Source organism: Dipodomys ordii, unplaced genomic scaffold (assembly GCF_000151885.1).
Source record: "Dipodomys ordii isolate 6190 unplaced genomic scaffold, Dord_2.0 Scaffold167, whole genome shotgun sequence".
In the NCBI taxonomy this organism is placed as follows: Eukaryota; Metazoa; Chordata; class Mammalia; order Rodentia; family Heteromyidae; genus Dipodomys; species Dipodomys ordii.
The window spans coordinates 2,145,936-2,168,606 of record NW_012267383.1 but is presented as its reverse complement, the minus strand read 5'-3'; the positions used below and the strand labels follow the sequence as shown (position 1 = coordinate 2,168,606).

The window sequence follows — 22,671 nt, the reverse complement described above, 5'->3', positions numbered from 1 at the left end:
ATATTTTGCCAGAATTGTTCTTGACTCAGGAAAAGGATAAGGTCTTGTCTAAACAGAAATATTTAGAGATTAAGAATTAGCCAGGAACATAGACTTGAGGTACTTGCTTCATAAAGAAAAATCTGGTGCCAGGTAATCATGCTTGCTTCTCTCAGTCCTGGCCTTACGTGCTGCATCTGGGCAGACCTGCAAAATTGGCCCAGCTTCCTCTCTCCCCATACAGAGAGCCTACATTACCAAATTGCATGTACACTTTTTGAGCATGTGTTCATTGAATGGATTTTTACCTTCAAAGAGTAATTGGGAGGCCCAGGGAGTGATGAGAAATGAACCTTGACAGCTTCATGAAACCAAAACTGATGTGAATGTCACCTTGTAGTCAGTAATTCAGATGGAATGTGTGTGTGTGTGTCCTTGTGTGTGTGTGTGTGTGTGTGTGTGTGTGTGTGTGTGTGTGTATGCTAGAGATTGAACTCAAAGCCTTTTCCCTTAAGGCTGGTTGCTCTACCACTTGAGATATACCTCCACTTCTAGCTTTTTGGTGGTTAATTGGAGATAAGAGTCAGACTTTTCTGCCTAGACTGGCTTCAATCAGTGATCCTAGCCTCCCAGTAGCTAGGCATGAGCCACCATGACTTTAACCTATGTGACTTTAACACAAACAAGAGAAGAAATTAGAATATTTAAATAGAAATTTGTCACATTTTTTATCTTTACATATCTGTTCTTCAAAGAATATTCATTTTGGATACTAAATCCATACTATCTTTAACATCCAAAATTCTAGATTTTGTGTGTGTGTGTGTCTGTGTGTGTCTGTGTGTGTAGTATAGTGTAGTGTACACAGGTACTGGGGCTTAAACTGAGGGTCTGTGAGCTGTCTTTTAGCTTTTTTGCAAGGCGGAAGCTCTACCACTTGATTCCTACCTCTACTTCTGGCTTTTTGCTGGTTAATTGAAGAATCTCTTGGACTTTCCTGCCCAAGCTGGCTTTAAGCCACAATCCTTAGATCTCAGCCCTCTGAGTAGCTAGAATTATACTCCTGAACCATAGCATCCAGCTAAATCAAGCATTCTTATACCCCTACATTTTCTAAAAATCATTCTGATCTCGTATATTAACATCTGTGTTCCCGTAAATCAAAATCAGTTACTAAAACAATTTTTTGTGCTAGTCCTGGGTCTTGAACCCATGGGCTGGCCATTGTCCCTGAACTTTTTTGCTCAAGACTGGTACTCTACAACTTAAGCCACAGCACTACTTCCAGCCTTTTTTTTTTCTTTTTGGTGGTTAATTGGAAATGAGTCTTCTCAGACTTTTCCTGCCTAGGCTGACATTGAACTGTGATCCTTAGATCTGAACCTCCTGGGTAGCTAAGATTACAGGTGTGAGAAACCGGTGCCCCGCTCAAAATGATGCATTAAATTTTGAATGGTGACCCATCCTCTTGTGTTAGATGCTAGGCCAGAAATAATGACTTTATTTTTGCCTAGTTGAAAGCCTTATTTGGCTTTCTAAATTATCTCATTTGAAAATGTTGGTCTAACTTTTCATTGACATCATATTCTCTACCTCTTATCAGATTTCTTTTTTATTTTCTCTCTCTCTCTCTCTCTGTCTCTCTCTCTCTCTTTCTCTTTCTATCTTTAAACAAATCAACAGCTTGATCAAGTCATTCGCCAAAGAAGCCTGTCCAGCTTGGAGCTATTCCTGTCCTGCGCACAGAAACAGCTGAGTGCCCTGATTGCCACTGAGCCCAGTGACATTGAGTAGAGACATGGTGTGTTCACCTCGCCTGGCACTGACCTCTCAAATACATGCTGTGAGTGTAAAGATGCTCTTGTTCTTTCTTCACACCTCCCAGCATTAGTTCCCATCCAAGGATACATCAGAACAACATTTACAGGAACTTATCAAGGAATCTAATTTATTTTCTCAATGTTTTCTCTTCCTACCCTATTATTTTATTATTAGTAGTAACAGCAGCAGAGTATAGTATGACCCCAAATCAATGAAAAAGTGCCACATTCTCAAAAGTCATACTAGCTTTACAGTCATGTAAAGTTGTGTCAACTCAGAAGTCATGTAAACTTTACAATGCTGTAGAGTCGTGTAAACCTTGCAGGCTTCAGTACCCCATTTGCTTTGTATTTTGCAAAAGGAATAAGGATCTTAATTGTTTCAGGATGATTTCTGAGAAAATGCTGAATTGTATTTACTTGATTTTAAGGATAGAAATAGCATGGATTTCAGCACCTATTTATCTGTGCCACTGGCATATAAAATGCTGATATAATAGATAATAATTCTGATTACCCTAACCTCTTTTCTGCAATTGTATCTATATGTATATTTGTTGTTCTGCTAAAAACATCATGCAAATAAAATACTGAAGATTGTAATTTCAGCTATGATCTGACATATCAATTAAACTCACCAAGTGGGTCTATTTCCTGTGGGTTTGCTTTGCAAAGGCTCTATTAATCCATGACTGGTTCTGTTTTAAGTTGAACTGAAAACTTAATCTTTGAGAATAGAACTCACACATTTATGGGAATGCAGTTCAAATACAGGATATATGAAATCTTTTTTTTCAGAATGTTAATTCATGAGCATTGTGCTTCAATACAAAATCATGAGTATTTTTAACATCAAAATGCCAATGAAATGTATGTATGCAGATGTCATCTTATTTTCTGAAGTGCTTCTAATTTCAAGGGCTTTGTACTTTTCTGGGATTTCTCAGTGTAATAAAAAGGAACTTCAAAAACTTTGGTTAACCTTATTCCTTTTTTTTCCCCAATTCTTCCTTTTCACTTATTTTCCTTTCTCAAAAATACTCACATATTATGATGCTTTTACAAATACCCCCCAAGGTGCTTGAAATATTTACCAAGAATCTTTAACTGCTAAAACCAACTTGGTTTTCTCTTAGAAATTTAATTAAAGTTTAAACCAAGTCATTAACTTGAATTGCAACTTAGTAAAGGAGAAAGCTTTAAATTCAGTCCAACTCTAGTAGATAAGCCATTGTGCTCCATGTTCACAAAGCACTTGTCATCTTTGTCAACAAACGATAGGACAACTTTACAAGTTGCTCACATGTGACTTAGCTGGGTATAAACATACAAGGCTACCAAAGGACTAGAGAACACAGACTTACGTCAAGAGACTTCCTAGTCTGTACCTTCCTCCACCTTTTACTACCACAGTTATTTTTCTTATTCCTTTTGGTTAATTTTTGTGTGTGGGTGCTAGAATTAGAACTTGAACTTGGAGGCTCAAGCTTTCCTTCAGCTTTGTCACTCAAGGCTGGTACCCTGCTCCTTGAGCCACTGCGCCACTTCTGCCTTTTTGCTGGTTAATTTGGAGATAAGAGTCTCATGGATTTTCCTTTCCGGGCTGACCTCAAACCATAGTCTTCAGATCTACACCTCCTAAATGTCTTGGATTACAGGTATGAGCCACTAGCACCCTGTTCATTTAGGGGTTTTTTTGGATGATATAACAACTTTTAAACTTTGTAGTGTAGTAGTGTATTTTCATTAGTGGATGGGATGTGTATCTGCTCTGAGCTGAGCATTTTCACATATTAATGTCACCAGCCTGTGAATGGAGATGCATAGATCCCTATTTGTTTATCAAGTAGATAAGGTTTCTTCTTGCCTATAATGACAGGGTGAGATTGGGGGTTAGACCTAGTACTTTGAACATGTAGTTAGTCCTGTTCTTTCTAATACCCTGTAGGCTAAATCATTGCTCCATGAGAGAATGTCTATTACCTACAAACTCAAGTTTCTGTTTTCTCAATGATGTGATAGAAATAGGCCTTTTTGTGAAGAGTTAAGCAAGTCTCCACTTCCATGTAGTAGACTGTGTGATATTTCCTTCCATGGATGGAGTGTTAACTAGTCCTCCTCTGGAAATGACTACAGTGGACAACAGCAGTGGACAGGCATGTGTGCCCATGCTCTTCTATGGCGTCACCCTGGCTAGCCGATGTGCTGCTGAGCCTCCTGTGAAAACCAAATGATAAATTGCCCACCCGACTTTATCCCAGAGAGAGATAGGAACCTGTGCTTCTGACGTCAGGAGCCCTGCTTCCTGCTTCTCTTTCTAACTCTTGAATACTAGGAGCTAGATAGGGTACCTTAGTGCCACTGACATTTTTCCTGAGCCAGCCAGAGCTGGCTCTGTTGTATGCTACCAAAAAAGAAAAAAACACAAAACCATCAATGAAGGCATTCCAGCCTAGAATCCCATCCATCACCCCGGACACCAAATGATGGTTAGTTCTTCATTCCTCCAGCACACTAACCCACATGCAAAGTGGAAACAGCCTTTGATTTATTTTAAGGAATGTTAAATAGAAGTGGACCAAAGTCTGTTGTCTAACAAAGCCATGCAAATCATAGATACCCAAAACTATGAACAAACAGTTCCCAACTCAGGAGTGTTCTGCCCCTCCAAGTTTGGAGTTGTGGTTTCAGCCATGTTTCCTACATGCTGATTCACGTTACAAGTCAGAGGAGGCGAAATACCGCCCTGTGCCTCTGTCAGACGACTGAGTCAGGAATCCACAATTAAAAGGCCTTTTGACTGTCTTCAGTTTGTTTTGTTTATAATTTCACAAACTAAATGGAATTAGGAAAGTGCTATCTGTGTTTAAACGATTAAAAACAACAAATAGTACTCGTTGGAAAAAATAGATTTTTGCATATTGAATTCTGAATTAAAAAAAAGTAAAAGCCTGTTGAACATATTTTAAATGCTCAAGAGAAGAGAGAGGGCTTGGGATCCGAGGTCAGAACCTCTCATGTACGAGGAAACACCCCACTGTGTCTCCAAAGACTACTGCTGAACATTGTAGCTCACTCGTATAATTCTAACTCAGGAGGCTGAGATCTGAGGATCGTGGTTTGAAGTCAGTTCAGACAGAAAATCCCTGAGACTCTTACCTCCAATTAACCACTCCAAAAGCCAGAAGTGAGCTGTGGCTCAAGAGGAAAGTGCCAGCCTTGAGTAGAAGGCTAAGGCACCTTACCTAGAACTTGAGTTCAAGCCCCAGTGCTGGCACAAGAGGAAAAAAGAAAAGATCTCTAAGAAGAAGCAGAAAACAAAAGCTTGGCTCTGCCACCCACTTATCATCATCATTGCCAGTATCACAGAGAGTCAGGAGAAGCAAGAGAGAGAATACCTAGGACTGCTGGACTCCTCCATTCCAGTTGCATTAATCAAAAACTAAACACATTTTCATATACTCAGTCCTTCCACCCTTTTTGTGACAGTCCAGGGTCTTGAACTCATGGTCTTAGGCTTTCACTTGACTTTTTTTCTGCTCAAAGCTGGTACTCCATCACTTGAGCCACACCTCCACATCTGTTTTTCTGGTGTTTCATTGGAGATAAGAGTCTCATGGACTTTCCTGCCTGGACTGGCTTTAAACCACAATCCTCAGATCTCAGCCTCCTGAGTAGCTAGGATTATAGGCATGAGCCACCAACTAGTGCCTGGTAAGTTTTCAGAAATTTTGATGATTTAGAAAAGGCTGGTTTGATGAAGGATTATTCAAGATTATTTAGGACCTCTTCAATTCATGATTGATTAGCTGATCAGTTAATTGAAGACATAGTGATGTCAATCATATTGATTGACTTAGATCTCTATGAGCTCAGTTGTGTTTTAGGTGGTTGCTAGAGGTGAAATGCTTTCAGAACAATAGAAACAACAGCTGGAAGCTCTCTATTAGGAGGAAGAAGACAAAAAGTAAGAAGGCAAATTATAAATGATAGTAACATTAATTATTAGGTACTACATTGGAAGTTCAGTCCATACTGATGGTAGCTGGCAGGAGAATGGATGCTTTGGAGGAAAAGAAAACAAAACCTAAACAAAGAAAATCCTCCAGCTCTTTCCTGTTTACACATACCAGTGACTGACACAGAATAGCTGAGATCTAAGAATCATGGTTCAAAACCAGCTCAGGCAGAAAAGTTCATGAGATCCTTATAGAAGTGGAGGGGTGGGTGAGGTGTGGAAGAGCACCAGCCTTGAGTGAAAAAGGCAAGAGAGAGTGTGAGGCCCTGAGTCCAAACTCCAAAAAATAAATAAATTCTGAATTTGTATTTACAAATACTACTAGAATGAGTAGTATATTGAATAGCAGATGTGCTATTCAAATGCAAATTCATACGATGCTCTGAGAAAGTTCATGGAGAGGAGCATTTGGGATATGCTGCATGTGAACGCACCCAGAGGTTCCAGGAAGTGCCAGGTCCTGAGCGAATCTGATGGATCCCCATCATGTTAGAGTTCCCTTATACAAGAGGGGATGAAGACTTGTGCAGAGCTTAACAGACCCCTGTCATCACCACAGCCCAGTAATAGGAGCTGAGAGATAGCAGCTCAAAGCAGAGCAACATGGGTGCATATGCTGGTGATACATATCCAGTATCAATAGCTAATAGGCTTCAGAAATCCCTTCTGATTTCAAAATGTGGTCCACACAACTTGTTTTGAGAAATACACAGAAATCAAGAAACAAACTCAACTCAAAGGTAGGAAAATTTGAGTCATTCCTGGCACCGATTCTGTTCTCAGAAGTCTGGAAGCTGACTTGAAAAAGGGTGGGGGGGGGGGAGGAGAAGAAGCCACAGAATGTACAAATCGCTGACTTCAACACAGCTCAGATACTGAACCAGATTATAGAAAATTCCTTGTGGCAAGATATGTATGTAATGAGTTGTGAGTTTTTGCCCCTTGAGACAGTTTTTCTTGAAACGCTAGTAAGCACTGGACACCAAAACGATTTTTTTCTAAATTGTTTTCAATTTTTTGTATGTATTCCAAATCTTTCAAAAATGTAAATGCCTGGACTCTATAAAAACATTAAATATTTAGTGATTCGACTTGTAAGTATATACTTTTGTCTTAGTCTTAAAATTTCATGTAAGAATTTTCCAGGCAAACTCATGGTTTTGTGACATCTTTTAAAAAGTTAAAAATAACCATCAAGATTTTGTATTTTTTTATACTTTCCTCTTTTTTCTCATAAACAAGGGGAAACATCTTTCATACTGTACCAAATTAAAACTTGCACACTACTGACGAGTATAGGAAATGAGATGACTAACAAGTCTGAAATTTTAGAAAACTCTGGTCCACCTGAGTCTAAGCAGTCTTGATAACCAGCCACAGCCACTGAGATACAAATCTGTTCACTTTCAGACAAACAAAACCCTCCCAACAACATGCCTTGAAGGTTCTACTGAATATAAATTCTCTGCAGCAGGGGACAGTGGCTCACACCTGTGATCCTAACTTCTCAAAAGACTGAGAACTAAGGACCACAGCTCAAAGGCAGGAGAGTCTCCAATTGACCATCAAAAAGCAGGCTATCCCTGGGACTTGAACCCAGGGCATGGTGCTTTCCCTTTTGTGTTCAAGGCCAGCGCTCTACCACTTGAGCCACAGCACCACTTCCAGCTTTTGTTTTTCAGTAGCTAATTGAAGATAAGGATCACTCCAACTTTCTGACCTGGGCTGGCTTTGAACTGCCATCTTCAGTTCTCAGCCTCCTTAGTAGCTGAGATCACTGGTACTTGGCTAATTTCTCTTTTTATTTTCTCTATATGATTGATGGTTCTATGGCTTTCAATATTTCCCATAAAGTGAAGACCACCAGGTTTGTGTCTCTACCCACCTTCTCTTTTCTTCCTTCCAGAGTTCTGTACACAATGACCTACTGGGTGTTCGTACTTACCTGTGGCACTTGGCACATCAGAACAGCACTCCCATCTCACTCCCCCCTGCCATGCAGAGGTCTTTCCCTAGTGTCTGTGTTAGACTGCAGGATCACCTCTGATCTACTCAACGCTACTCCTGATTCCATTGCCATTACCCATCTCATAGCCACTTCCCTCTCCTAAGTCTTTCAATCTACTTTTTTTAAATGTATTATGTGTTGCCAGTGCTGGGCCTAGGTGCTGTCTCTTAGCTTTTTTCACTCAATGTTGGCAATCTGCCACTTCCAACTTTTGGCTGGTCAATTAATTGGAAATAAGGGTCTCAGGGACTTTCTTGTATGGGCTGGCTTTGAACCTCAAACCTCAGATCTCAGCTTCCTGAGTAGCTGGGATTACAGGTATGAGCCACCAATGCCTAGTTCAGCCTGGAGTTTTAAGAGCATCCATGATTTTCTTTCTTATTTTTATTTTTTGTTTTGTGCTAGTTCTGGGGCTTGAACTAAGCTTGAGCACTATCCCTGAGCTTTTATTTCCGCGCCCCGCCCCAAGTCTACTGCTTTACCACTTGAGCCACAGCTCCACTTCTGTTTTCTGGTGGTTAATTGGAGATAAAAGTCTTACGATTTTCCTGCCTGGGCTGGCTTTAACCACATACCATCCTCAGATCTCAGCCTCCAGAGTAGCTAAGACTACAGGAATGAGCCACAGGTGCCTAGCTCATTTGACTTTTGAAATATATCTCACACAAATGATGCCAATGGTGTTTCTTAGCACTAAGCTCCAGGTATTACCTCTTGGCAAGTAGATTATGCTGAGTGATGCCCACCCTACGCAGGATTGAAGTTGGGGCAACAATGTGGGAAAATCACTTTCCTGAGCCAAATTCCATTTAATGGATATTTTTTAACTACTTGTTGAAAGATTGGCATTCCACAGCTCAAGGAAATCAACACATCTTCAACACAGTGATTTAACATGCAGTCCCATGACCTAACAGAACATACCTGGCTAAAATGTCCAGAAATCAAAATACTACTAGCTAATAGAATGTAACAGTGGAGAGTCTTCCAGATTCTTCCAGAAGACTAATCTTAATCTTTTCCCACTCTGTAATTCCCTAAGGGAAGTCAATCAGTCCAAATCAATGCCTTGATGGAATTTGGAGCATTATGGTTTTACAGTGTCACAGAGGAAAGCAAGGAGAGCTGAGTGAGGTCGTTTCTAAATTTTCTTCGAAATTTAATGAATTTTATTTGGTCATGAATTTAATTCAGTCACAGAGCATACGCCATGCTCCAGCCGGGTGCTGGTGGCTCATGCCTGTAATGCCAGCTACTCAGCTGGCTGAGACCTGAGGATTATGGGCTTGAATTCAACACAGGGAGACACATCTTTGAGACTCTTATCTCCAGTGATCCAGCAGAAGGACAGAAGTGGAGCTATGGCTCCAGCAGAGCAACAGACCTTGAGCAAAAAACCAAGTGAGACCACAAGGCCCTGAGTTCAAGTCCCAGTACCAGTACATACACACATGCACACAGACACAGACACAGGTCACAAGCTCCTTCCTCAGGCTTTACTTGTTGATGGAAGTTGTTACATCCACAAGTGACAGACCAAAAGTCATTGTCTATTATATAACTTAACAAATGTATGGCTAAGTACTGTTCCCATTGAAAAACTTAGAAATTTGTACTCATTCCTAATTTATTGTACTTTTTGCAACATGAAGCCAGGCTGTCATCATTTGCCAGTTTAATATATAATCTAATCTCCCCGGTGCCTCAGTTTTCTCAATTTGATAAAGAAATTAGAATTTACTTCATAAAATTGTTTGAATGTAGCCAGCAGCTGGTGGCTCATGCCTATAATCCCAGCTGTGAGACCTGAAGATCATAGTTCGAGGTCAGTTTGGACAGGAAAGTCTATGAGACTTATCTCCAATTAACCATCAAAAGGCTAGAAATAGAGCTGTGCCTTAAATGGTAGAGAAAAAGCCTTGAGAGGAAAAAGCTAACGGAAAGCATTCCAGTCTCTGAGTTCAAGTCCCAGTACTGGCACAATTTTTTTTTTTAATTTCTGTGAGTGTAATGCACTTAAAGCAATTAAACCCTTGATCGCTGGTGGCTCACACCGTAATCCTAACTACTGAAGAAGCGAAGATCTGAGGATCACAGTTCAAAGCAATCCTGGGCAGGAAAATCTATGAGACTCTTACCTCTAATTAACCACCCAGAAAAGCCAGAAGTAGAGCTGTGGCTCAAGTGGTAGAGTGCTAGCCTTAAGCAAAAAAAGCTCAGGAACAGTGCCCAGGTCCTGAGTTCAAGCCCCAGGATTGGCACAAAAATACTACTACTACTACTAAATAATAATAATTTAAAGCCTACATTTAAAAGTGCATGGTCCATATTTATGTAAAAAAATTGCTGTAGTTATCACCTTTGTTTTTAAATTAGTCTTTTTTGTGGAGATTTTTTTTGCACTTAATAGGGACTTTTTTCACTTTTAAATTTCAAAAGAAAAATGCTGATTCACTTGTTCTAATAGTGTTTCTTCTGTCCATCCATGTCTTAATTTGTTCCAAGAACATTTAGGAAAGCCAGGTGCTGATGGCTTATACCTGTAATCTTAACTACTCAGGAGGCTGAAATCTGAGGATCACAGTTCAAAGCCAGCCTGGGCATGAAAGTCTATGAAAATCTTATCTCCAATTAACCGCCAAAAGACCAGAAATGCACTCTAGAGTGTGAGTAGAGTAGCTAGTAGAGTGCTAGTCTTGCACAAAAAAGCTAAGGGACAGTACACACACATACGCGCACACACACAATATCCATCATCTTTCTGCCAGATGTCCCATTTATTTGTAAGTAAGAAGCCTAAAGTCCCATTGAATAAAGCAGAACTATAAGACTATATTACATAACCCTCTCCCCACCCCCATGTCTGGTAGACATACTTGGAGAATTCTCAGCTGCCCTTTTTCATTTCATGGTTAATCTAAAATGTGTTCAAGTGTGAGCCTCTAGCTGGAGGCCCCACATGATTAATTCAGGTAGCTGAGAGCAAGTCCATGTCTCTGGTGTAGACCAGCCTCTCCGTCTCTTCTTCCTCCCCTCCCCGTCTGCTGAGCGCCGTCTACTTGGACGAGTGGTGACACAGAGGAATCCGAAGCCAACCGCAGCCGAGTGAAGTCAGATGGGAGCCTGGCCCGATGTGGACAGCAGCCACCAGGGCGCAGCCCTCACAGCAGCGAAGAGCCCGCTGCCCCGTGCATGCAGTTTCTCAACCTTGCCCAGCCGTTGCCAGTTAGTTTAAACTTGAGTGTGATTTGCAATATTATTTTATTTGAACTTATTTTTTTGGACAATTTGAGTATGGTTCTGAATGTAATATTAAATTCCTCTTCTGGCTCTGTCGATTGCAAAATTACACATTCTGTCTCCACATCAAATCCTAGGGTTAGAGAAGTGCAGCTCTACCTTCACCCCCCCAAATCCTCAAGTTGGTGATCTGAGCTCTCTGTAGCAGATGGCATTTTAGACTATCCTAAATAATATCCAAACAAGATAAATTGGACGATTAAAAGACTTTTACACAAAAGTTCATCTATTATTTCTTCTAAATTCTACAACCTTTTCTCTTTGGATCAAGACAATTCAAAATGACTAGACCAGAAAATATAATCGCACCTCTATAATGAGGAGGAAACTAGATATGGTCAATTCTGTTAACAATTTTGTTCTACATTCTTTGAGTCTATTTTGTGTATCAGGTTTGGGGTTGGTCAGATTCTTTAATCCATTTGAGATCTAGTATTGGAAAAGTCCAAGAGAAATGCTCTTCTAAAGAACCCACAGAGATGGAAGTGGAGCTGTGGCTCAAGTGGTAGAGTGCCAACCTTGAGTGAAAAAGTTAAGGGACAGCAGCCAGGTCCTGAGTTCAAGCACCAGTATTTGCACATTTAAAAAAAAACAACTCTCAGAGAATTGGCCAAAATCTGACAATGACAATATAGGTTAGGATGACCAGAAACCACACTTTAAGCTTTGGTCTAACATAAATTCAAATTACACTATAACATAATGTTTATCTACAAGAAAAAAAATGTAAATGGTCAAGGAAGGAAAAACTACTTTTTTTGTGCTTTTGGTGTCTCTCCTGGGGCTTGAACTCAGGACTTGGGCACTGTCCCTGAGCTTTTCAGCTCAAGACTAGCATTCTACCACTTTAAGCCACAGTGCCACTTCCAGTTTTCTGGGGCTTCATTGGAGATAAGGGTCTCATAGACTTCCCCTCCCAGTCTGGCTTCTAACTATGATCCTCAGGTCTTAGCTTCCTGAGTAGCTGGTCTTAACAGGCGTGAATGGCCAGTGCCTGGCTGTACATATTCTTTTTAATCCAAGGTTAAGTTAATAGTATCCTGTTCTGCAGTTTAAAATTTTGAGTCACAGAGAAGTTCCATTACATTAGCAAAGGTCAATGGCAGGGCTAACCCTATTCCGGTTTCTCCAAATACAGTGTTTTTTTCCACCTCATGTGTATTGCATTTTGTTTTAATCCTTCAAACTCTTTTTTTGGGGGGGTCTATCTGAGGATTCCGTATTTGCACACATGGGTTTGAATGGACGCACCTGGCCTTGGGCACCATATTTGTATTTAGGTGCCTTACCAAGCTCTGTTTCTTCGAAATAATTACAGATTTGGGGGGTTTTGTGCCAATCTTGGGGCTTGGAATCAGGGACTGGGGGCTGTCCCTGAGCTGCTTTTGCTCAAGGCTAGCGCTCTACCACTTGAGCCACAGCGCCACTAACAGCTGTGTGTGTGTGTGTGTGTGTGTGTGTGTGTGTGTGATTAATTGGAGATAAGAATCTCACCAACTTTCCTGCCTGGGCTGGCTTTGAACCATGATCCTCAGATCTCAGCCTCCTGAGTATCTAGGATTACAGGCGTGAGCCATTGGCACCAGCAGTGCTATGTTTGAATGATAAGGGCTTTTAGGATGGGCGATTTATTTGGGTCTTTTCCTCCTCTACCTTCTCACAAGCAGGATTGTAAACACTTACATCCAGAGTGAGTGTTTCTTAGGAAAAGTAAGATGTTAAGTGACAGGGCCCAGCTGAGTGGCATCCTGCAGGATCACAGACGTGAGGTTTGCTGGCTCTGACTATGAATACTTCCAGGTATCTGAAGCTGAAAAACAAACAAATGGAAAGCAAAACTCCCAAGGTATTTGGAGGCAATTTACAAAGGGAAAACCAATATGATTGACAGAAAAGTCCTAATTTTTGTATGTCATCTACAGGTTGCATAATCCTATAGATTATTTATAGAAACAGGAATTAGGCTGTGGCCTGGTGGCTCACGCCTGTAATCCTAACTACTTAATATGCAGAGACCTAAGAATGGTGGTTCAAAACCAGCGTGGGCAGGAAAGTCTGAGAAACTCTTATCTCCAATTAATCATCAAAACACTAGAAGTGGATTTGTGACTCAAGTGGTAGAGTGCCAGACTGGAGCAGGGGAAAAAAAAAGAGCAAGCAAGAGTTCTCAGGACTGGAAGAAAAAGCCATAAAAACAGAAGCCAGGAAGAAGACTCAGCACTGAAATAGGTTATTTTTTTTTTAATCCTTAGTACCTAGTACTTGGCTGATGGCTACTAGTATGATGGCTACATTTGTTTATTGGTGCGCAGGTAATGTGCAGATACAATGGAGGCATCCCTTCTATTATGTGAGAAGAAAATAGATTCTTTTTAAGGCAAGTGTACCTTTCTCATAAACAATTCAAACAGACAGTTCCCCCTTATGTTGTATTTCACCTCCTCATGTTAAAGGAAGAAACAAGCCAGGCACCAGTGGCTCACACCTGTAATCCTAGCTACTTCAGAAGCTGAGATCTGAGGATCTAGTTCAAAGCCAGCCAGGGCAGGAAAGTCTTGTAAGACTCTTATTTCCAATTAACCAGCAAAAACAAAACAAAACAAAACATGGAAATAGAGATGTGGCTCAAATGATAGAGCACCAGCCTTGAATGAAAAATTCAAGGAACACATAAAGCCCTGTGTTCAAGCCCCAGTACTGGTGAAAACATGCATATGTGTATACATACACACACACACACACACACACACACACACACACACAGAGGAAGGGATGGATTTGTTCATCCTGGCTGCTGATTCTTGCTAGTTGCCCCTAGGCTGTGGTGCTGGCCCCTGCTCTTCCTCCTTAAACTTCCCACAGAAGGAGGGGAGAGGGGCAGAGGCCCATGAGCTGGGCCTCACTGTCTTTGATCATTCTGTCATTAACCTATGTATTGCCATGTTACAAGATTATGTTTTTATAAAAAGAGTGTAGCCAACAATCCAAAACATTAGGAGAAACAAAAGATGGATTATATGGGAGAGGCTTTGCCTGTCCATTGTATTTCTATAGTAAATTAAAACAATAAACGGAAACTTTTATCTTCCCCAAGTAGTATCCTGTAACTGCTGAAATTCCCTGCGTGCGCATGCGTTCGTGTGTGGCACATGTGTGTGCGCGTGTGTGTGAGGATACTGTTTGCATTCTCCCCACCTCTGGTTGGTCCTCAGCTCCACCCAGACCTGAGCTCCTCCCTGCCCTAGAGTTCCCGACATATAGCTGGCCCCTCCCGATCTCTGCCCAGGCCCACCTGAGCCCTTACCTGCTACTATGCCCAGAGCTGAGGGGCAGACACCATATTGCTCCCTCTCCCGGGGAGCTCGGGCCCCTTAGTAAACCGTGTGTGGCTGCCTGCCGGCCTGCCTGCCTGCGCGTGGCCCGGGGGCGGTCGTGAGGGATCCCAACAGGCACCGACGCTGGAACCAGCCTGTGGTCTCTTCCCAGAGGAGACGAACCCGCAGCGATGCAGCCTTCCACCGCTGCCGCGCTGCGGGCTCCGGAGCCTCCCGCGCCCACCCATCGCCGCGCACACCCGGGTGCACGCCTGTATGCACTCCCGCGCAGCCGCGTTAGCCTTGGGTGTGTCCACTGCCACGTTAGCATGGGCGTGCGCACACTAGTGCTGCAGAGTTATGAACACGCGTGTACACACCGGTGCTGCTATGCTAGGCACGCGGGTGCTGCTGTTCGGCACAGCCATGTGCACACCAGTGCTGCTGCCTTAGCCAACGCATGTGTGCGCACCAGTGCGCGCGTGCACACCGATGCTGCTGTTAGGCATGAGTGTGTGCGCACCGGTGCTGCTGCCTTGATGCGCGTGTGCACACGGATGCTGCAAGTGTTAGGCACGGGCGTATGCACACGACTGCCCTGGACTCCTGGCTTCTAAGCAGTCTTAACCAAGGCTGCCAGGCTCAAGCCCCGTGGCCCCTCGGCTCCGGAGGCCCCCGGTTCGGAGCGCTTGTGTCTTCCTGATGTCTGAAACCTCCCTCCCCAGAATGCCCCCATCCTCTACAGCCTTTGAGAACATGGGCTAGATCTGGCTGTGAACACCCAGCTACTGGAAGATTCCCCCCCCCCTCTCCCCCCCACGTTGACGCAATGGCTAGCAAGTCTCTGGTGGTTTCTTAGAGTTTTATCCAGTGAGCGTGTGCGTGTACACACACACACAAGTGTGCAAGCACAATGAGTTAACCTTGACCAGCTCGGCACAGGCTCTCACAACACCACCCGCATGTTTGGGTGGATGGTACCAGTTATCTGCACGGTGAATGTGGCTAAAGTAGACTTGCAAATTAACCTGACGACAGGCTTGCTCCTGAAGCCCCTTTCATGTAGATGTGTTTGTATATTTAACATGGGATCATTTTTATAAAAACCCAAATTTGCAGATTCTCCTCAACAGAAGAAGATCTAGCCACAGGACAGGGACAGGCCAGAATGCATGGAGGGTTTTAGAATGCTTTGAGGTGCTGTGTGTCACGCTTCTTAGTATTGCCCTTTTGGACAGAGAATTCTTTTTTTGTGAAGAAGTCGTGCTATATATTTTATTGTGTTGGTATTGAGGCTTGAACTCAGACGGTCATGCTCTTGCTTAGCTTTTTGCTCAAGGCTGGTGCTCTACCACTTTAGCCACAGCTCCACTTCTGGCTTACTGCTGGTTAATTAGAGATAAGGGTCCCCATGGACTTTTTCGCTTGGGTTGGTTTTGAACCTTGATCCTCAGATCTCAGCCTCCTGAATAAGCTGGGATTACAGGTGTGAACCACCATGCCTGGTTTGCTTTCCACTGCTATGCATAGTAGGTGAGAGGTTCCCAGTGTGGCCTCAGACAAGTGGCAGATGCCCATCTTACGGGTGGGCATGCTCAGTGTGCGGTGGGGTGTTCACCAGCAAGTTTCATGCTCGGGCTCTCACTCAGTGAAGGACACCATCTAATGCCCTGTCTCCGTCTTCCCCAGCCGCCATCTGCTCTGAAGCAGTGCACGAAACATGCATCATAAACGAACGCTCGAAACCCTCCTCCCTTGACCAGCTCCTGGGAATGCAATCCCACACAGTAGTTAAATAGTACTGTTTATACACCAAGAATGCGTTTCACCAACTCAGGCTTCACCTTCTCTGCTAAAGAGTTTTAGGATGGTAATAAGTAATTTTCCCATGAGCTCTTTTTATTTTTTGAAGTCATAAATTCTTCTGGTGTTTGGAAAGAATTTGTATTAGGCTGGAGACAACCAGGAACCCCCCAAATGTTGGATTTCGTTTCGCCACTGCCACTGTCTCATTATAGGGCCAAAACAGAACCATAGTTTTGTCGATTGTCAATGGCCACATGGGTAACAGCCCTTGGAGCTGGCCCGCCGAGGGCCACACCCCAAGGTGCCAGTGAGTCCTGCGGAGAGTCATGTATGGAAATAGCCCAATGGCTTACAAAGATGAGTGTGGATACGTGTGTGTACATATAAGCATACACGTACCTGTATATGTATATGTGTATGTATATACAAACTATAGTTGTGTATAAACTACTCATGTATATTTGTGTGTTTATATGTATGTACACATGTGTATGTGTGCATATATGCACACACATATATACATATGTGTATTACATTGTATATGCATGTGTGTATATGCATGTATCTAGTATATGCTATTGGTGTATATGTGTGCATGTAGTGTATGCTATAGGTGTATATGATATATACTGTGTGCATGCACATGTATATCGTGTATGTGTATACCATGCATGTATGCACATGTGTAATACATGCATATGCATGTATATAGTATATAGTGTATGCATGTATATGCACCATCTTTTTTCCTGAGTTACAGTTGGGCTTGTGGTGACTTATGCCTTTCAAAAGGAAGGGCTTGAGCTCTCTCTCCTTTCCCACTGGCTGGAACATGGATGGGAGGCAAGTGTCAGGTTAGACGGCTGACCTGTGAGGTGAGAGCTGGGTGTTGATGGGAAGTGGGAGTGGAGTCTGGCTGTTCACTGCAGAGCAGTCCTAGCTCTACACTCAGGAAACAGGCTCTTGTCTCCTTTTGGCCCCAATCATTCTGGCATCTGTTATAAAAGCAAACCTCTCCAATCATCCTGGCACCCGTTATAATAGCAAACCTGCAAGTTATTTTTATACTTTCATGTAAATAAAGCATCTGACTTTCAAAAGAAAGAAAGAGGTGCCTAAAACTACTTTTGGAGCTGGGCACCAGTGACTCACACTTGTAACCCAAATACTCAGAAGACTAATTACTGCAGATCACAGTTCAAAGCCAGCCCAGGCAGGAATGTCTGTGAGACTCTTACCTCCAATTAAGCACGAGAAAACCAGAAGTGGTGCTGTGGCTCAAAGTAGCAGAGTACTAGCCTTGAGCAAAAGAACTTAGGGGCAGTGACCAGGCCTTGAGTTCAAGCCCCAGGATCAGCACAAGAAAAAAGAAAAAAAGAAAAATAGCTCAAGCAGAACTTCTCATCTACACCAGTGAGCCATAACTCAATACCAACCATCACTAAGGTGATCTCTAGTGCATGAGGATCCCAGTAAATAGGAAGCAGCAGTAATGGACCTACCTCCCCTTCCTGCCTATGCATGGCATTAATTAGAGAAAGTAACTGGGTTAGGAGATGGCGCTGTGCTTGTGAATGTAAAAGCTCTTGTGCTCAGAATATCCTGGAATTAACTCTCTTTCTATATGTCCTGACACATTTCCTCTATTTCTTTTTTTTTACATTTAGTTACCAATTGTCAAATACCATTTTGGGGGGGGTCCGGTCATGGGGCCTGAACTCTGGGCCTGGGCGCTGACCCTCAGCTCTTCAGCTCAAGGCTAGTGCTCTACCATTTGAGCCACAGTGCCACTTCCAGCTTTTTTCTTTTTGCTTATGTGGTGCTGAGGAATTGAACCCAGGGCCTCATGCATGTAAGGCAAGCGCTCTACCACTGAGCCATCTTCCCAGCCCCTGTCAAATACTATTGATCTAGAACATTCTGATTTCTCATTCACTCTGCTCTTCTGCAGTGGATTACTTGTTACCTGTATTGGCTAGACTATAGATATTTCAGCCATGTTAGATAACATTTGTTCAAATTGAAGAGAAATGGAAATGCTACCACTAGTGAGCACCTGCAAGACCTGGATGCTCTCCTTTTTTGCTGGTCTGCAAGAAGGAATTCATGATACAGAGGGAGAAGTAAGCAAAGATTTATTGAAGAAGAAGACAAGCAGAGCTTCTTTGAGTCAGGGTTGCAAGGTGAGCAGGGCGGTCATCAACTGAGGCACAGTGTTTAGGGTTAAGGCGATTCTATAAGAGATCATTGGACAGCCTGCAGGTCACAGCAGTCTCCAGAGATAATGAGAGGTTCCACACAGCATGCATGAGCACTCCATGGATGGAGCCCCTCTGATTGGATGCCCATCACACACACCTCTGAGGTCCAATCAGTACATTTGTTCCCATGCAAGTCTTCCAGGGACAATAAGCTATGAGGAGATGTCCAAAGCTCTGCACACAGCACTGCTCAGGACCATGGTGGTGAGGTGTCCAGGGGAACTACACACAGGATTGCTCAGGGCCTTGGTGGTGAGATGTCCAGGGGTCTGCACATGGGACTGCTCAGGGCCATGGTGAGGGATGCAGAATCTTGATGAGAGGGAGCCTTTGCCCTGATTGCCTGGTTAGGCTCTGTAAAAAAAAAAAAAAAAAAAAAAAAAAAAAAACTCACGGAAGAGGGAGGCCAAGACAGCAATGGGACAGTAGGGAAACAGCACAGCTCTCTCCCACCAACCAGAGAGTTCATGTTTCAGTGCTCAGTTTCCCCGACAGACAGACCACAGCAAAAAGATGAACACCCAGAGAAAAACAGGAGGTGGAAAAAAAAAAAGGAAAAATTTCAGAATGGAAAAGCACAGACCCTTCCCCCATCCCTTGCTGGCTGCACAACTCCGCGCCACACTGCGGCCCAGCCCGGCTCAGGGCTGCTGGAGACCCAGAACCACAGGGGGCCATCTGCAGAACGCCAGCACAGAAGACTCCCAAGGTGCCAATGCAGGACCGGGTGATTGTAAACAGAGACACCTCGGAGCTCAGAACCTGCACAAAGACCTTCCCCCACCCATCACGGAGGCCCCCCCCACATCATCCCACCAAAGCCCCCCCCAGCCCCACGGCTGTGGGAGAACCCCAGAACTACAGGGGTCTGTCCACAGAACGCCAGTGCAGAAGACTCCCAAGGTGCTGGTGCTGACCCAAAGAGTGCAAACAGAGAAGGAAACCTCAGCGCTCAGAACCTGGGGGAAGACCTCTCCCCCACCCCGAAAAAGCCACCCAGTCCCCCAGAACCACAGCAGCCCATAGGAGGCCAGCGCAAAAAATGCCCATGGTGCCCACCCAGACAGCATTCACAGAGGCAGAGACGGTGTGAAACAGATCCGGAGCCACCGCCACCACCCGGCCCAGCCCACAATCACCTCAACAGAAGGCAGAGCATGGTAGCAACCAGCCACCTACAGCACACAGAAACAGCGACCTGCTGCAGCACTGCTGGACAGCTCCCAACCAGCTCCAGGATAAGTGAGTACCTCACAGGGGACAGCCTTCCCCCAACCAAGGGAGACCAGTGCTGGCAGTAATCCCCAGAGCTCAACCAGGACCCCTCCCCCTAAAACCTGGACCACAGGTCCCACTAAAACTGGGGAACTGTACAAATGCCCCACCAGCCCATGGAGCACTCCCAGCAGGCCAGGCTTGAGCAAGAGCACCTCTGGGAGGGAGCTTATATGCTCAAGCCGGGAACAGCATCCCCAGGCCACAGCAGCCAGTGGCAGAGGAAAGTTGAACTGTGTAACCTGGGTGGGAAACACAGAAGCAGAGTTCCTACCTGAACCCAACCAGTATGTCCCAGGCTTGGGACCAGGAGCCAGGTGCTGGGTTGCCTGAGCTGCATAACCCACCTGTCTTGATTAAAGTCAGAAGCTGAGCACACACCTCAGCAGAAAGAAGAAAGCAGGGAACTGTACCCCTGGGAATGGCACCCATGACAACAAAAGACCTGTGTGTTAGGGCAGGAGAACCAGAAGCCTAAATCCCACCAGAGCTGGACCTGTGTGTCCTGGGCTGGGGATTGGACAGCTCAGGCTGCCAGCACCTGATTATAGTCAGGAACTCATAGCAGACTTCAGCAACTGGGAGAATACTCCCAGCCCACCCAGTCTTGCCAAGAGCACCCCTAGGAAGGAACACAAGCAGTCTAGGCTGCTTAGTCCTTGGTGGAACGCGGGAACTGCCTGTGATCTCCAGCAGACAGCTGAGAGTCCTACATGGGTCAGACTAGCAGCTGGAGGTCGGCCTCTCCCCCAACAGAACCGAGACCAGGTAAAGGCACTCTAGCCAACCCAGGGCCAAGAGCAAGCTTCATCAGTTGATCCAGGAACTAACCCAGAACCAAGCAAAGACAGCCACTTATTGACCAAAACAATCAGAGTTTGGGATTAGTCTTCAATAATACCTGAATCCCCATGAAAAACATCACAATGAAAAATTACAAGATTCATCAATAGCCAAGATAACACGCCACCCCCAAAGGATGGCAAGCCACTCAGAGAAGAGCCCCAGTGAAAGCAAACCAGGAATGGAAGACAAACGACACATCCAAGAGATGTTAGTGGCAGTGACTCAAGAATTAAAGTGAGAAATAGATCAGAAAGTTAAAGAGATCCAGGATTTCAAAGAGGAGATGCATTCACAAATAGATGCAGTACACACCTCGCTAAGAAATGAGATTAATATTCTGAGAACCAACATAGAAGTCATAAATGGTTCAATTCCTCTATGCAAACCACAATGGAAGCCATAGTTAACAGAGCGAATGAAATGGAAAATAGAATATCAGGTACGGAAGACAAAATGCAGTAACTGGAAAAAAAAAGTCACAGATATGGGAAAAACACCTAAACTATACCAAAGGGAAGTCCAAGAAGAAGCAGACAAGCCAAGAAATTTAATCTTTGTATAATTGGGGTGGATAAAGGTGAGGAATTCCTGAAAAAAGAATGCAACACCTCTTCAATAAGATTATCACCGAAAATTTCCCCAATCTTAAAAGAGAAAATCTTACTTACAAAACAGAAGCATACAGAACACCTAACAAGCAGGATCCCAGGAAAACTCAGTAGATGTCAATTAATTCCACTTGAGATATGGCATCATTTAATTCGGAGTATTCTTTACCCATGCTCTGGTTGGTAGACCTGTCCTTTGGTGAGAGTGGAGTATTAAAGTTTAAAAGTATTAAAGTATTAAAGTGGAGTATTAAAGTTTCCTAGTATTGTTGTATTTGGACCCTGGGCACCTTATAGTAAAAATGGTAGATCTGAATAATAAACAATTTTGCACACAGCAAAAACAAAGAAGGAGCTATATTTTAATGGGGAAAAAAATCAGGATCACTGCAGATCTCTCCACACAGACACTGAATGCAAGGAAAGCCTGGGAAAGTACCTCCAAGCCCTGAGAACCATTAACTACCAACTCAGACTCAGCAAAGCTAGCTTTCACATTCAGTTCACATTCACATTTAATAGTAAAAAAAGACTAAATGAATTCATAAACAATAAGCCAGCACTTCAAGTATATAAACAGGGGGATTATAACCTGAAGAAAACAAATCAAGATCAAGGATCCGCATCAGATAGATATCACTAGAAGTCCAACTTAGTAAGCACAGGGGGAAAGGAAAGAAGAAAAACTTAGGAGATTAGGGAAATGACAGGAAACACAATGCACCTCTCTATAATAACCATAAATATTAACAGACTTAATTCACAAATCAAAAGAAAAGGAACTGCAGATTGGATCAGAAAACAAGCTCCATCCATTTCTTGCCTTCAAGAGACCCATCTCACAGCCAAAGATAAAAACAAACTTGAGTGAAGGGATGGAGGATGATCTATCATGCAAATGCTCCCAGCAAGAAGGCAGGGGTGGTCATCCTGATATTTGACAAAATAAATTTTTCATTAAAATAAATACAAGGAAGGACACTATGGATTAATACAGGGAACAATCCAAGAAGAAGATATTACAATTATCAACTTATATTCCCCAAACACTGGTGCACCCAAATATGTTAAGCAAATACTTTTGGACTTACAGAATAAAATAGGTCCAAATACAATAATACTAGGAAACTTTAATACTCCACTCTCACCAAAGGACAGGTCTACCAACCAGAGCATGGGTAAAGAAGACTCCGAATTAAATGATGCCATATCTCAAGTGGAATTAATTGACATCTACTGAGTTTTCTACCCTACAACAACCCAGTACACATACTTCTCAGCAGCCCATGGAACTTTCTCCAAAATAGACCATATCATAGTTCATACAAGGAATTTAAATACAAGAGGATTGACATAATCCCCTGTATTCTATCCGACTACAGTGGAACCAAGCTAGTTTTCAATAACAAAGCATACCGTAGAAATTACTCAAATAC

At 43.3% G+C, this 22,671-nt stretch overlaps 1 protein-coding gene across 6 annotated transcripts in view; it reads left to right on the top strand.

Annotated features, from left to right (window-relative positions):
- Ccdc91 (coiled-coil domain containing 91) overlaps nucleotides 1–2,763 on the top strand; it is a 179,445-nt gene extending 176,682 nt beyond the window's left edge. For all 6 annotated transcript variants that reach the window (XM_013033434.1, XM_013033429.1, XM_013033428.1 and 3 more), the window contains one exon: nucleotides 1,663–2,763. In XM_013033434.1, coding sequence (XP_012888888.1) covers nucleotides 1,663–1,773 — 111 coding nt within the window. In that variant the 3' untranslated portion in view covers nucleotides 1,774–2,763. The remainder of the gene's footprint in view (nucleotides 1–1,662) is intronic.
- Nucleotides 2,764–22,671: the final 19,908 nt, after the last annotated feature.